This window comes from Nicotiana tomentosiformis, chromosome 11 (genome assembly GCF_000390325.3).
Source record: "Nicotiana tomentosiformis chromosome 11, ASM39032v3, whole genome shotgun sequence".
NCBI classification, from domain to species: Eukaryota; Viridiplantae; Streptophyta; class Magnoliopsida; order Solanales; family Solanaceae; genus Nicotiana; species Nicotiana tomentosiformis.
In genome coordinates this window covers 41,669,750-41,686,464 of record NC_090822.1, presented here as the reverse complement: position 1 = coordinate 41,686,464, position 16,715 = coordinate 41,669,750, and the positions used below count along the sequence as shown (strand labels likewise).

At 39.1% G+C, this 16,715-nt stretch overlaps 1 protein-coding gene across 1 annotated transcript; it reads left to right on the top strand.

Moving 5' to 3' along the window:
* Positions 1-596: 596 nt before the first annotated feature.
* LOC138901324 (uncharacterized) lies at positions 597-1,628 on the top strand. The gene is made up of 2 exons (XM_070189079.1): positions 597-1,160; positions 1,254-1,628. Exons 1-2 carry the CDS (start codon positions 597-599, stop codon positions 1,626-1,628), a joined length of 939 nt encoding a protein of 312 aa, XP_070045180.1.
* Positions 1,629-16,715: the final 15,087 nt, after the last annotated feature.

Sequence of the window (16,715 nt, the reverse complement as noted above, 5' to 3'; positions counted from 1 at the left end):
GAAACTATTTTATGGAGGAAGCTCTTTACCTAAGTCTATAACCCACACAAACCTTGTCTTGCTACCAAAAAATAACAGATTCAAATATTTAACGACCTTAGGCCTATTAGCTTAAGCAATTTTGTAAATAAAGTTATCTCCAGAGTTGTCCATGATAGGCTGGAAAAAATACTACCTTCTTTGATCTCCTCTAACCAGTCAGGATTTGTCAAGGGGAGAAGTATATTTGAAAACATTCTGCTAACATAGGAGATTGTTAGTGACATAAGATTAAGGGAAAACCTGCCAATGTAGTTATCAAACTTGACATGGCAAAGGCATATGATAGGGTCTCATGGAAGTATTTAATGCATGTTTTGAGGAAAATGGGATTTGCAGAATGCTTCATCAACATGATATGGAATTTAATTTCCAACAACTAGTATTATGTTCTGATTAATGGTCAAGCTTCAGGATTCTTTCACTCAACAAGAGGGGTCAAGCAAGGGGATCCTCTCTCTCCAGCCCTATTCATACTCTCCGCAGAGGTACTGTCTCGGTCTTTAAATAAACTATTTGAAGACACGAAATTCAAGGGCTTTGGGATGCCTAAATGGATGGATCCGTTGAATCATTTAACCTACGCAGACGATACAATAATTTTATCTTCAGCTGATCCATACTCTTTAAGGAAAATTGTAGATGTATTGTCCAAGTATGAGCACACTTCGGGGCAAATGATCAATAAGACAAAGGGTTCCTTTTATATGCATTCTAATGTGTCTTCAACAGTGTCCAGTTCTATAGGTACTATCAATGGATTTTCAAGGGGTGAATTTCCATTCACTTATCTTGGTTGTCCAATTTTCTACATAAGAAGAAGGAAGGATTATTACAATGACCTGATAAAAAATGTAAAGGCAAAGTTGCACTCTTGGAAAGGGAAGCTTATATCCTATGGGGAAAAAGCTACATTAATCTCTAGTGTCCTACAGAACATGCCAACACACATCTTATCTGTCATTGATCCACCTAAAAATGTACTTGAACACATTCATAAAACCTTTGCGAGATTCTTCTGGAGTAACAAGGAAGAAGGTAGAAGTAGACATTGGACAAAATGGCAAAATCTATGCCTACCAAAGGAGGAAGAGGGAGTAGGTTTTAGATCACTGCATGATGTATCAAAAGCCTTATTTGCAAAATTGTGGTGGAAGTTTAGGACATCATAGTCCTTATGATCTAACTTTATGTGCAATAAGTATTGTAAAAAGGAACTCCCGACAACTGTCCAATTTAGACAAGGATATCGTGTATGGAGAAAAATATTAGAGGCTAGGGAAGAGGTGGAGCATGAAATACTATGGGAAATGAATAGGGTTTCTACTAATGTTTGGCATGAGAATTGGACTGGTCTAAGAGCTCTGTACCATATTGTTCCAAATGATTATACAATCAATGAAGATATACAGGAAGTAGCTGAATTGAGAGTGGATGATACCTGGGATGAGCAACTTCTAGCGCAATCTTTTCCTACAGAAATTGCTCAACATATCAGGCAAGAAGTCCCATTTGACACTACTGAAGACTCTTGGGATGTTCCTAGATGGATGCCTACACCCTCAGGAAAGTTTTCTGACACATTCTAATCCTGGAAGAAGAAGATTCCTACTGACAATCTGTGAATAAGAAGTGGGTATATGGTGGTGTCTAAGTGTTGGTGTTGTTCACAACCGCAAGAAGAGTCTTTTCAACACTTGTTCTTAACTAGTGAAACTGCAACTAGAGTATGGACAAACTTCCTCCAAGCAACAGGTTTGTGGTCAATCTAGTACAGGTGCATCAAGTAATAAGAACATGGTGGAATGCAAAGTGTTGTCCTAAACTAATGCCATTATTTCAGGAAGCTCCAACTGTAATCACATGGGAACTTTGGATGAGGAGAAATACAATGAAGTATGGAGGTGCAATTTCTTGCAATAGGGTGATTCATGAAGTGAATAAGACTTTACATTATCTATCAAGGATGAGGTACCCATGGCTGTCCAGAATTCCTCCTTTATGGTCAGATATGATCAGCTTATTCGAAGGTTACAAACCATATGTGGGGACTAAGAGAGTTACATGACAGCTTCCTTATGAAGGGTAGTTCAAATGCAATACTGATGGTGCATCAAGAGGCAATCCTGGACCAAGCTCATATGGGTTTTGTGTTCCAGATCATGCTGGCGATTTGGTGTTTGCGAAAGCAAAGGAGATAGGAGAGACAACTAACATAGTGGTATAAGCAAAGGAAGTTGTGGAGTGATTGGCATACTGTGTGGGAAGGCAGCTACATCCACTGATTATGGAGACTGATTCCTTAGTAATGAGGAAGATAATTGATGGCGAATGGGCAACTCCTTGGTATATAGGTGCTGAAGTAAGGAAGATCAAGAATATAAAGAATAACTACAATGTTGTCTTTCAGCATGTACTAAGGGAAGGGAACAGTGTTGCCGATTTTTTTGCTAACCTAGCTTTCACTTTTGCAGGTACACACACATTTCAGTCGTTTAATAAATTACCAATTACAGCAAAAAAACTGATCAACATGGACAAATCACAAATGCCTAACCTTCGGATTAGGATTGTGAAGAGAATAGAACCTGACTAATGAGATCAATTTATAAAACCTTGCCTTGTCTCTTAAAAATTATGTTATCTCAACAGTACATGCAAGATGTTAAAAGAAAAAAAAGTAGGCTAGTAAAACTCCACCAACTAGCCTTCCTAAACATGCGGTTGCTCTCATTTGTATGATGTACAAATTTGTTTGGTTATAGTTATAGCTAGCATTGCACAACACCAAACTATAGGGATTCTGTTGCCCCTCCACTGGGCTTACATACTCCAGGCTAGAAGGGAGTAGATGCTTGACTAGTGTTGACTGTAATATGCCAACAAGCTATAGTAAATGTCCTCAAAAAACGGCAATAGCATGGACTATGTTTTCCTCCACTTGTATTTGGTTATAGATGTTGTCTGCCTCTGCACAAACATATTGTTTTGGTTATAGCTGTTATCTCTGTCTCTCTACTACGCTTACATACACCAGGCTTGAAGAGGGTAGATGCTTGAATAATATTGACTGTAATATACCAACAAGCTATAGTCAATGTCCTCAGAAAACTGAGGCAATAGCATGGTCAAATTATTTCTGCACATATCCAAGGATCTATACATTCTGTTGTGAACACTTGTAAATGCCTGACTGCAGCACCAGTGCTGCCCTTAACAATATGCTGGCATAGTCACTTGCCAAAGGGTATAACAATTGTTGAATCTTCAGGTCAAATACATGCGAATTGAAGGGTGTAGATGATTGATTGGTTATGGCAAAAACCTCCTCAGTATCACCAGAAAACACAATAGTCTAGGAGCACACACACATTTCATAACCTTGTCTGCTACATTTTGAAGGTTTTAATAACAGGATCAGAAAACTGAGGCAAATACTAGTTTCATTCAGACACCAAAGGATGCTCAACCTGCACTGCTTCTGCGCAGACATATTTGCTTGGTTATAGCTGTTGTCTCTCTCACTCTAATGGGCATACATACACCAGGCTTGAAGGGTGTAGAAGCCTGAGTAGTGGAGACTATAATATGCCTAGCTACAGCACCAGTACTGATCTCAACAAATATAACAAGCTCAGAAAACTGAGGGAATATGCTCAACCTGCACTGCTTCTGCACAGAAGACAATCATAGAAATGATTGGTCTTCAGCAGAACCAGTACTGTTGTTCAATGTCTGGTCTATAACTGCCTGTTGGAGTTGCCACTACTTAGTGCTATGTGGGAATGACTTCAAAATAACCAACTAGAAACTCACAATCCAGCACCAACAACAGCCCTCATCACTCACCACCTAGTCATCCTCAAAGATCTCAGCACACACAGGAACCTGGGAGCACAACATTGCATCCTAACTTGGTTGCTTCAGTTTGCACGTGTCAATAACAGAATCAGAAAACTGATTGCACGGAAGATAATCATAAAAATGATTGGTCTTCAGCAGAACCAGTATTGCTGGTCAATGTCTGGTCTATTATTAACTGTTAGTTGGAGTTGCCATTACTTAATGCTGTGTGGGAATGACTTGAAAATAACTAACAAGAGACTCACAAGCCAGCACCAACAACAACCCTCATCACTCACCACCCAGTCATCCTCAAAGTTCTCAGCACACACAAGAACCTGGGAGCACAACATTACATCCTAACTTGGTTGCTTCATGTTGCATGTGGCAATAACAGGATCAGAAAACTAAGGCAAAGACTAGTTTCATACAGATACCAAAGGACTCCACTGCTTCTGCACAGACATACTTGTTTGGTTATAGTTGTTGCCTCTCTCTAATGGGATCACAATATAGACAAGAGTATAGACTAGTTTTACCAAAGAATGTTCAACCTGCACTGATTTTGCATAGAAGACAATCATAAAAATGATTGGTCTTCAGCAGAACTAGTACTGCTGCACACAGGAATCTGGGAGCACAAACATCCTAACTTGGTTGCTTCATTTTGCAGGTTTCATAGACAGGATTAGATTTCCTTGGAAAGTATACAGAGCAGTGTTGACATCACAAATACTCAGTAGAACATCAATCAAGCTTTACTGCTTCTACACAACATATGTTTGCTTCTCATCTGAAGATTCTTACAGCCTACTTGTCCTAGTATCAACTCCCAGAGATCAATCTCAATCAGCTTGAAGTGATCAAGAATCTGATGTACATACTCAGAAATAACAAAGATATCAGTACACATCAGGATCAGAAAAATGGAAGCTATCCTGCTATACATCACAAGCAGATTGGCTTGGACATCAATCAGATGTACCTACACAGACAGTTATCACATGGCATGAGCTTGACTACTGTGTAATGTTTGTGTGGTGTTAGAATATTTCTCAGTGGTATTAGCATGTGATCATGCTCATTTTGGGGGTGGTTTAACACCATACAGAACTATGGAGTCAAGCAGGCATCTCATAGATACGGCTTATACTAAATGTGATTGCAATTATACACAGTATATGGCTACACATATGACCGGCTTCTTTGTGTATGAATTATTGGTACTATTATATCAAACTGAGGATATCTACTCACATGAAATACAAGGAAAACTGCTGCTTACATCTGTTTTTGGTATTGATAGTATAGCGTCATATCATGATCCAGTGGTATTAGTGTGCATGCATGCTCAATCTGGAGATGAGAAGATATTATAGTGTCCTCATGTATCAAGCAGGCATCTCTGTCTCTATTATGCTTTCATATCAAACTCATATTCAATGTATCAACAATGATGCTGGAATTTTAAGCCCCAAGATCACAATGTCCAAAATGCTTTGCTTTACAACTACTGAATTTAAACATACCTACTCCTTTGATTGCAACAAATGGCGCCTGGTGAGAGCTTTGTAGGTGCTACACAAATTGTTAGCAACTGGTGTGTGCATTCACAGTCGTCGAAAACATTTGGATGTTTCAAATTACTAGCCTTGTATTTTCCATATTTTACTATGCTACTGCTACTTTGTATTAGGTAGAAATAGCCATTACAGTTCTTTTTTCTATTGTTTGTTTTATAGGCTACTTAAACATTTTGTAAGTTTTGCCCAGTTTGGGATTTATTATATATAATAGCTACTAGGGGAATAACCTAGTAGTATATTTGCTTAAATAAAAAAACAAAACCACTGGAAAGAATCGCGGCATAAAGAAAAACCAAGGGAGAATTATTACACTACCTACAAAAAAAAATCTTTTTATCTTTTTCCTTTCGACTTAAATCCCTCAAGAAATCGCCAAATGATATCCATAGTCGGGGAAAATCAAAATATTAAAATTTTTATGTTTTGTTTCAATTTTTTCTATCTTTAACTACTAAAACTAACAAAAAGAAAACTAAAACTACTATACATACATACATACATACATACAACATATCCCCCACTCCACACTATAAGTTGTGGCATATTCCCATGACACACAATTAAAAAGCAAGAGATAAAGAAAACTTCCCTGAATTTTCTTCTCTTCTAAGAACTTATGAACTCCACCACTAATTATGAATTCATTCCTCGTTTTCGCTCCTTGGGATTATTTGTGGAGCTCATTAAGCCCAATTCTTCTGAGGATACTTGCAAGACCAATTCTATTCTCTTTCTTTCTTGTCCTCATCTTGAGCAGTGAATTGCTCGTTCATGATGATCCTTAACTTGTTTCTGCATTCTTTCACAAGATCAATCCATACATATTCCTGTAAATATCCAAAAATAAAATCCACATGATCAAGGTTAGAATAAGAAAACAAAGAAGAAAGATCAAGGGAATATTCCTCTTGTATGTTCAAGACCATTTGTTTCTTATTCTCTTCTACTAAAGGTTGAAAATGTGTAAAGGTGGATGGGGTTTGAACTCTTCTTCCGTTTCTTCACACTCAACCACATCTTTATTTTCCATAATCTCAGTTGAATCAGAGTCCTCTTGAACAGTGGAAAGCTCTCTCTGTGGATGCTAATCCTCTTGAGTAAGCTCATTCTCACAAGGTATCTCCTCCATATATTCACCATCACAACGCAATGAGATTTCTGAAAGTATACTTACTAATTGACTCACTCGCATTGTTAGGTTCTTAATAGCTTCATCATTTTTCATAAATCTTTCTTCATCACTATTCATGAATCTATGCATAAGCGCTTCTAAACTACCATTCTCCTCTTGAGATTGTTGTCTCACTTTGCTTTCATTCCAGTCATAATAAGGGTATTCATCCCAACCAGAGTCATAATTGTGCCCATATGAATCCTCATACCAGTACAAACTAGAAACAGAGTGAGACTACTCAAAATACGAACCATAGAGAGAATACATACCTACTTGAGAGTCAACCCATAGATGATTTCCACCGTATTTAAAACAAATAGCAGACTACTGATAATGTTCAACTTCTAACTCTTCAACCGTTTTCTTAGGCTGGTTGTACTCCATCTTCACATCATTTAGAGTTCATAATCTATAGTATCTTTTCCAACTTGTTAGGTACCACAAAACAAATCTTGAAAAGAAGTTAACTAATACAGAAAATAAAATAGAAAAGGAAAAAGGTAAAGAAAAGAATAAAAACAAAAACCTAATTCCTGAATTAGCACCAAAAACTATTTCAAACACTATTGATTGCCAATCCCCGGCAACGGCACCAAAATTTTACGAGCTCGAAACACACACTTAAATTCTTCTCGCTAGTCAAATATAGTATAATATAATATCATATCCACAGGGTTCAGATTTAAACAGTATTCTCGTAGTTTCTAGCTTGATCGCTATCCAAGATGATCAACAATTGAGATTTTTATGTTTTCTAACTAAAATTAACTAAGAGTCTAAAGCTATTGACTAATGACAATCGAAACAAAGATAAGCAAGGAAGTTATCAGTGGGAGGAAATAGGGGTTGATAGGATAGGTTCAAGATAATTGTTTGGGATCCAACTCTACAAAATTCACTTCTAATGTTTAAGTGAGTCTGTCGAATTCACTCAATTATTAGTTCAACCGTTCAACAAAAACTCCTCTCTCGATTAAGTCTTAACCTCACGAGATGAACCAATTTAAGCACGTGAAGATATGAAAGAATGCGTAGTGGATTCGTCTTTAGGAAAACCTCTTTTGATTATTCTCCTAAGTTGGTTTAATCAATAATTCAACTAGCCTCTTTTGATTACTAAGAAGAATTAATGAACTCAACCAACAAGATAATGTAAAGAAATCACAAGTTGTGCCTCTCTCGATTACATGAACAAGTGAATATAGATGCAACAGTTAAATTATCCAAAAATACTTCAATACATAAAACTAGAGTTATAATCCACAAATAATCATCAATACACCAAATCCATCAAACCCTAAAGAGATCTATTCTATAGATATGGAGAAATTCATCACAAATAAAGTTAAAGTAGAGGAAAACATAAATTCAATACAAACTCGGGTCTTGAGTGAGGAACGAATTATGAAATACTTGTGCTTTTGCCCTTCCAACTCCTCCTCAGCCTCCTCAGGTCGTATATGTGTCAAAAGTTATGAAAATAACATTTTTCATGTATTTATACCAAATAGGGTCGGCCCCTGATGAAATCACCTTCTCCTAGCCGAAATAGGAAAATTACTCAGTAAAAAATACACAGGCACGCTGCATGGGGCGATGCGCCATGCAGGGCATTAGCGGGTAAATCCTGAGAGCTCAACAATTCAATAGGCAGCAAAAATACACTGTTGCGTCGCACTATGCCTCGCACACTGCGTCGCACTAGTGCAAATTTCTCAGAGTATGGCTCAAATCTTGCATTTGACATCTAGACTTGGTCCTCGACCCTCGAACACGATCCTGGCTTAATCCCTTGGGGTTTTACTCAGACTTCAAAGCTCCAAATAGCTCGAATTAGCTTCGCAGCGTCTACATAGCTCGGAGTTACTCATACAAGACATAAAACACACAATAAGTGCAAAACACTATCAATTAAAGCGCAAAACAAGTAAAGTGTGGTACTTTGGAGTGCAATAAGCGACTATAATATGGGATTATAGCCTACCATCTATTGCACAACCCAAAAACCCTACTTCGATACCATAAAATCTTAAATTCCTTGGCAAAATATTATGGGACCTTCGATCCTCCCCCGCTTAGGATCATTCATCCTCGACTGGAGCTTTTGATGTGTGAACATATTGGGCATATCCACCTACTAGAGAGCCCCAGAAACGAATCCTAACAACATATTCATAACCGAATGACGTAACGTAGTATGAAAACAACATCAACCATAACCGTGTAAGCATTATATTACCAAAAAGGAGCATCTCAACATAAATTGTACAAGTTGAACATAATTCATAGAAAGTAAACTCCTAATATTCCTTTAGAACACAACTACTTATACAAACAAATGAGGGTATTTCTTCTTCATTTGTTCCTCAGCCTCCCAAATGGCCTCTTCGACTTGTTGGTTTTGCCACAACACTTTCACGGAGGCAATCTCTTTGTTCCTCAACTTTAAGACTTGTCTATAATGAATGGAAACCTAAATCTCCTCATAATTTAATTCTTAATTAACTCCAATAGTCTTTACCAGAACAATGAGTGATGGGTCTCCAACTACCTTCTTTAACATAGACACATGAAACACCGGGTGCACTAAGGACATCTCTTGAGGTAACTCCAGCTTATAGGCCACTTGGCCAACCCTCTAAAAGATTATGTACGGTCCGATATACCTTGGACTCAATTTCTCTTTCTTCCCAAATCGTATTATATCATTCGAGGTGAAAACCATCAAGAATACCCAATCATCCTCTTTGAACTCCAGATCTCTAAGACGCATATCCGAATAAGACTTCTGACGACTCTGAGCAGTTTTCAACTGTTCCTTAGTGATCTTAACCTTCTCCATAACCTGGTGCATAAGGTCCGGCCCTATTAATTCTACTTCCGTAACTTCAAACCAACTAATGGGAGATCTACATCTCCTACCATATAAAGCTTCGAACGACACCATTTGGATGCTGGCATGGTAGCTGTTGTTATAAGCAAATTCTACCAAAGGCAAATGATCATCCTAGATACACTTGAAGTTAAGAACAGAAGCGCGCAACATATCCTCAAGCATCTGAATAGTCTGTTCTGCCTGCCCGTAAGTCTGTGGATGAAAAGTTGTACTATGATTTACCTGATTACCCAAACATTGCTGAAATTTTTGCCAAAAGGTAGAGTTGAATTGTGCCCATCAATCTGAGATGATAGAAATCGGAGAGCCATGCAACCTAATAATCTCCTTGATATATAACTGAGCATAGTATTCTGCTATGTAGGTGGCCTTAACAGGAAAGAAGTGTGATGATTTCTTGAGCCGATCAACAATCACCCAAATCGAGTCAAACTTATGAGGCATGCGAGGTGAACTTCCTTGGCCAATGACCTTTGATATTCCCCCAAGTGAGCCAAAATACCCATGGATTTTCGACTATGAGCATTCACCACACCATTAACCTTTCCCGAATGATATAGAATATCGACGCCGTAGTCCTTGAGTAACTCTAGCCATCTCCTTTGCCTCAGATTCAACTCCTTCTACTTGAAGATATATTGAAGACTCTTATGGTTCATCTATATATCCATATGGACACAATACAAATAATGACACCAAATCTTCAATACAAACACCACCGCCGCGAGCCCTAAGTCATGTATTGGATAGTTCTTCTCATGGTTCTTGAGTTACCTGGAAGCATATGCAATTATTTTGCCATGCTGCATTAATACACACTCGAGTCCAAACTTTGAAGCATCATAATACTTAACAAACCCATGTGTGCCCTCTGGTCAGGTCAACACCGGTGTCATAGTCAACCTTGGCTTTAATTCTTGAAAACTCTTTTTGCAAGCATCTGATCACTGGAATTTAGCTTCCTTCTGCGTCAATTTAGTCAATGGAGAAGCAAGAGTAGAAAATTCCTCTACGAACCTTATGTAGTACCTAGCTAAGCCCAAGAAACCGCGAATCCCTATCGGAGTTGTATGTTTAGGCCAATTCTTCACAACTGCAATCTTCTGCGGATTGACCTTGATTCCCTCAATAGAGACAACATGACCCAAGAAAGTGACAGATTCGAGCCAAAACTCACATTTCGAAAACTTTGCATACAACTTGTGCTGACATAGAGTCTGCAAAACCGCTCTAAGATGATCGGCATGGTCCTCTCGACTTCGTGAATACATAAGGATATCGTTAATTAACACTATCACGAAAGACTCAAGGAAAGACTTGAAGACTCAATTCGTAAGATCCATAAAAGATGCCAGTGCATTCGTTAGCCCGAAAGACATCACCAAAAATTGAAAGTGCCCATACCCGGTCCTGAAAGTTGTTTTCGGAATATCCTGCTCCCTGGTCTTTAATTGGTGATACCCTGATCTTATGTCAATCTTTGAGAAGTACTTAACACCTTGCAACTGACCAACCAATCATCTATCCTTGGCAGTGGATACTTATTCTTGACTGTGACCTTATTCTGTTGTCGATAGTCGATACATATCCTCAGTGACCCATCCATCTTCCTTACAAATAGAACCGGTGTACCCCAAGGTGACACACTCAGTCGGATGAATCCCTTTTCCAACAAATCTTTCAACTGCCCCTTCAGTTCCTTTAATTTTGCTGAAGCCATTCTATGTGGTAGAATTGATATGGTTTACGTGCATGACATCACATTGATCCAAAATTTATATCCCTATCTGGTGGGATCCCATGAAGCTCATCAGGAAAAACCTCTGGAAATTCATTTGCAAATGGTACAGACTCAAGTGTTGGTGCCTCAACCTAAGTGTATGTGACTCCGACCAAGTGGTAGATACACTCCTTGCTGATCATCTTCACGGCCTTAAGGTAAGAAATAAACCTACCCTTGGGTACAACATCATCCCCCTTCCACTTAATTACTGGCTCATTAGGAAACTCAAAACTGACGGTTTTAGTTCGGCAATCAAGCTTGGCAAAACATGAATACAGCCAGTCCATCCCCATTATCAAATCAAAATCTACCATCCCCGATTTAATGAGATCGATCTTGGTGTCTCGACCATGCACCGTGACAATGCAATCCCTATAAACCTATGCGGCCACAATAGAATCACCAACTGGAGTAGATACAGAGAACATCTCATGGAGTTGTTTTGGTTCTATCCCGAATTCAATGGCAACAAAAGGAGTGATATATGACAATATGACAAGGTGTAACCAGGATGTATAACAGCATACACATCATGTGATTAGACAGTTAATATAGCTATGACAACATCTGGAGAAGCCACTGAACTCTGGTGACCCCTCATTGCATAGAACATGCTGGGTCCTCCCAAACCCTATGCACCACCCCTATTTGCACCACGCCCTACGGGTGCCAGAGTACCTCGAGCTGGAAGAGGTGCTGTAGAAGTTGTGGTTGCTGAACTGGATGGCTGCGCTATACCCCTACCAGTGCTCTGATGGGACGAAGAGAAATTCCTCTGAATATGACCCCTAAGACCACATCCGAAGCATATATGATGGTCCATATAGCAGACTCCTGAGTGCATCTTTCCACACCTAGGGTATGTAGGCCTCAACTGCAGCTAGAATCTCCCATCGGACTAACCCTGCTGATAAGATCCCTTATTGCCCCGGCTAGGCCTGAAGTTACTCCACTGTTGTTGAGTCGGCCCTGGTGGTGCACCAATTAAATACTGAAAAATGACTGTGTCGGTCAAGATAACCCTCACCTGAATACTGCCCTTCCACCACTACCCCCACTGGAAGAACCACTAAAGTTTCCCGCGAACTGGGCTTTTTTACTACCCTCTCGCTCCATTTTATTCTTCAATTTCCGGTCCTCGGTGGCTTGAGCAAATGCCACCATCTTCCCATAGTCCATGTCGGAATTCAAGGTGGTTGTAGCGGCCTCATTGATAACCAAATTGATTGCACAGACCGTCACACCCTAGAGTCCATAGTAGGCAACATGTAATCAGAATACTTGGACAAAGGCGTGAATCTCATATGGTAATCCCACACACTCATACTCCCTTGCTTCAAGTTCTCAAACTCGGTGGCACGGACTGCCCTAGTCTCGGCAGGCAAGAAATGATCAATGAAGGCATCTGCAAACACCCTCTACTTTGCCGGAGGGTTATCTTTCTCACGAGACTTATCCTACAGCTCAAACCATGAATATGCTACCTCCTTAAGGCGATATGAAGCCAACTCCACAACTTCTATTTCTGTGGCACGCATAACGTAGAGAGAATTATGCATGTCATCAATAAAGTCCTGGAGGTCCTCCTCGGGCTTAGTACCCATGAATACCAGAGGATCCATTTGAAGAAATTGATTCACCCTGGAAATAGCTAAATTCCCTTGTTGGCTAGAGGAGGTGGATCTGACATTCAATCTCTAGGCCTCGGAAGCCACAATCTGAGTCAACAACTGTATGGCACCACTAAGGTCCCCATCGGAAACACTGGGATCAGAAGTTGAGGCTGGAGGTGGATCTGGAATATAAGTTAGAGGAGGAATCATTGCATTTTCAGCAGGAGTGGGAATTTGTGCATTCTCAGCAGGAATAGTAGAATCAGTAGGTGTTGTGGCTGGGGGAATGCCTTCATCCTGTTGCACCCTATTTTGCACAAGTCAAAACCATATACAATTAATAGTACTCTACAAGGTTAATTCAAATCCTCATTTTGAGTTTGCGGAGTTTCCTCTTTCTTTTCTTGAAGTCATGTCTTTGATTTTCTTGGACTTTGCATCTTTCGCCTTTTCATGCTTGTCACCATCACTTTGGTATTCATCCGAAGTAACACATTTTCAGTGTGCACAAGGAGGTTGGGCCAAGAAAGGGGTAGTGCATTTAGCACAAGAAAGGGTATGGGCTATGATGTGGTTGTCCAAGAAAAGGCTTAAGGCTCAAAGAGGGAAATGATAGGGATTGATGTCATTTGGCAGGCTAGAAAGGCTCAATCAGATCAAAGAAGGCCTATGATCCTTTCCCAAACCAAGCATTACTCAGAATTTCACCTCAACAGACATTCGAGCCAAGTTCTAGACCAACAATGCAATGCAATGGATTTTAATTTAGGCTCACCACACAATGCACATGAACCGATGAGGTCGGCTTTGTTCTTACCCTAAATGTTAGCATGAGATTTTTTCAAGTGTAACTAAGGTATAATTGGGAGGAACCACTAGAGTCTATGGTTTACCCCAATCTGACCCTTTTCATTATACCACTTAAACATTTGTTATTTTCCATGCACACTCCTAACTATATCGGTATCAAACAAGTGAATATTTGGTGATTTTTCTTTCTTGTTTTTTTGATAAATGGGACCAGAGTCAAAGAAACGCTTTCCCTCTTCCTTTTTTTGATTTTTGTGTTAAATGGGACCAAACTCGAGGAAGGATTCCCTTTTTTTTTATTTTTGGATTTTGACTTAACAATAAATTTTGTTTCTCTCTCTCTCTCTCTCTCTCTCTCTCTCTTTTTGACTTAATCAATGTTTTTTTTTTAATTTTGAAAAAATGAGACCGAACCCGATGTTGCCTACGTATCTCGTTGAAATGAGTATCAGGTCAAGCGTAGTTTAGGAAGGTGGAAAGAAAATATTTTTTAGATTTTTATTTCATTTCAATTTTTGAATTAATCTATTTTTGTGATTTTTGATAAAGAGAACTGAATGTAAAACGGGCTTTGTGGTTACCGTTCCGAAGCACTATTAGAGCATTGAATTTTAGATGGGCTTTGTTACCATTCTGATGTGATATCGAAGCATTGAATGATAGACGAGCATTGTAGTTACCATTATGTATAGGAGCATGGAAAGGAAAGTAAAACGATGGGCTGTGCACCGTTCCGTATAGGAGCATTGTTAGTACTGGGCTGGGTACCATTCCGCTTAGGAGCACTGACATGAAAGTAAAATGACGGGCTGTGTACCGTTCCGTATAGGAGCATTGTTAGTACAGGGATGGATATCATTCCGTTTAGGAGCGCTGTCATGAAAGTAAAATGACGGGCTGTGTACCGTTTCGTATAGGAGCATTGTTAGTACAGGGCTGGGTACCATTACATTTAGGAGCACTGACATGAAAGTAAAATGACGGGCTGTGTACCGGTCCGTACAGGAGCATTGTTAGTACGGGGCTGGGTACCATTCCATTTACGAGCGCTGACGGGAAAGTAAAATGGCGGGCTATGTACCGTTCCGTATAGGAGCATTGTTAGTACGGGGCTGGGTACCATTCTATTTAGGAGCGCTGATAGGAGAGTAAAATGATGGGTTGTGTACCGTTCCGTATAAAATAATTGTTAGTACGGGGATGGGTACTATTCCATTTAGGAGCGTTGACATGAGTGTAAAATGACAGACTGTGTACCATTCCGTATAGGAGTATTTTTAGTATTGGGCTGGGTACCATTTCGTTTAGGAGCACTGACGAAAAAGTAAAATATCAGCACGATGAGAGAAACAAGATTTGAAAATCTCTAGACGATAGGAGCATTTTTTGATTTTTTTTTTTGAAATATTAGATCGAACCTGGGAAGGGTCCTTGATTGATGATTTTTTTTTTGATTTTGTTTTTCAGAAATGAGATCAAACCCGGGAAGGGTCCTTGATTGATGATGATTTTTTGATTTTTTTTCTTGAAAAATATGACCGAACCCGGGAAGGGTCCTTGATTGATGATTTTTTTGATTTTTGTTTTTTAAGAAATGAGATCCAACCCGGGAAGGGTCCTTGATTGATGATGATTTTTTGATTTGTTTTTTGAAAAATGTGACCGAACCCGCAAGTTTCCTACATATATCGTCAAAACGAGAATCAGGTCAGACGTAGTTCGGGAAGGTTAGAGACAAAAGGGGATGTTTTAGATTTGTTTTTTTGAATTTCCTCAAGGAAAGAGAATGATATTTTGGATTTTGATGTTGGTGTCTCACATGGCTACTTTTATAGCAGCAATAGAGGAAGATATATATATATATATATATATATATATATATATGTGTGTGTGTGTGTTTAATTTTAGATTTTTTAGAAATGATCTTTTCGCAAAGATCTTAGGTCAACTATGACCCAAGTGGCCATACTTGACCGACTTGTCCAATTAAGGACGAGAAAAATCAGACCCATTGTAGGTTACCTACGTATCTTGACACGAGGCCAAGAATAAGGCACACATAGTTCGTGAAGATTAGGGATAATGGAAGATATTTTGGGATTTGTTTTTTGATTTCCCTCAAGGAGGAATTATGCAGGACTGTGTTTTTGGATTTTTATTTTCCTTTAATGTTTACAGAAAGTCTTCGAAGAAATAGGGGAATATATATATATATTTTATTTATTTTATCAGAGATGACCCTTTCGCAGGGATCTTCGGTCAACTGTGACCTAAGTGGCCAGACTTGACTGACTCGTCCAACTAAGGACGAGAAAGATCGAACCCATTATAGGTTGCCTATGTATCTTGACACAAGGTCAAGAATCAGGTACGCGTAGTGCGTGAAGATTAGGGATAGAGGAAGATATTTTGGATTTGTTTTTGAATTTCCTCAAGGAGGAATTATGTAGGAATATGTTTTTGGATTTTAATTTTAATTTGATGTCTACAGAAAGATTTCGAAGCAATAGGATAAGATATATACTTTTGTTTTATTTTTTCAGAGATGACCCTTTCGCAAGGATCTTCGGTCAACTATGACCCAAGTGGCCAGATTTGACCGACTCGTCCACTAAGGACGAGAAAGACCAAACCCATTATAGGTTGCCTACGTATCTTATCACAAGGTCAAGAATAAGGTACGCATAGTTCGTGAAGGTTGGAGAGTATGAGGTGTATGATTTTCAACACCTCTTTTACTCTCCTATTTCCAGGCATTGCAACTAACTATATTAATCGCATCAAAGATATGTATGAAATATAAGGGTATAGACAAACTCGAAGCGATGACTCGTTGTACCCATGATTGGGTGTGGTATATCTAGAGTTGAAGAGTGTCTCCCTCCAGAAGATGTGCCCTAGCTGCTCCATCGAACAATTGCCTCGATGCCCCTGATTGTTTGCGAGACAATTATTGTGGTCATCTCTCAAT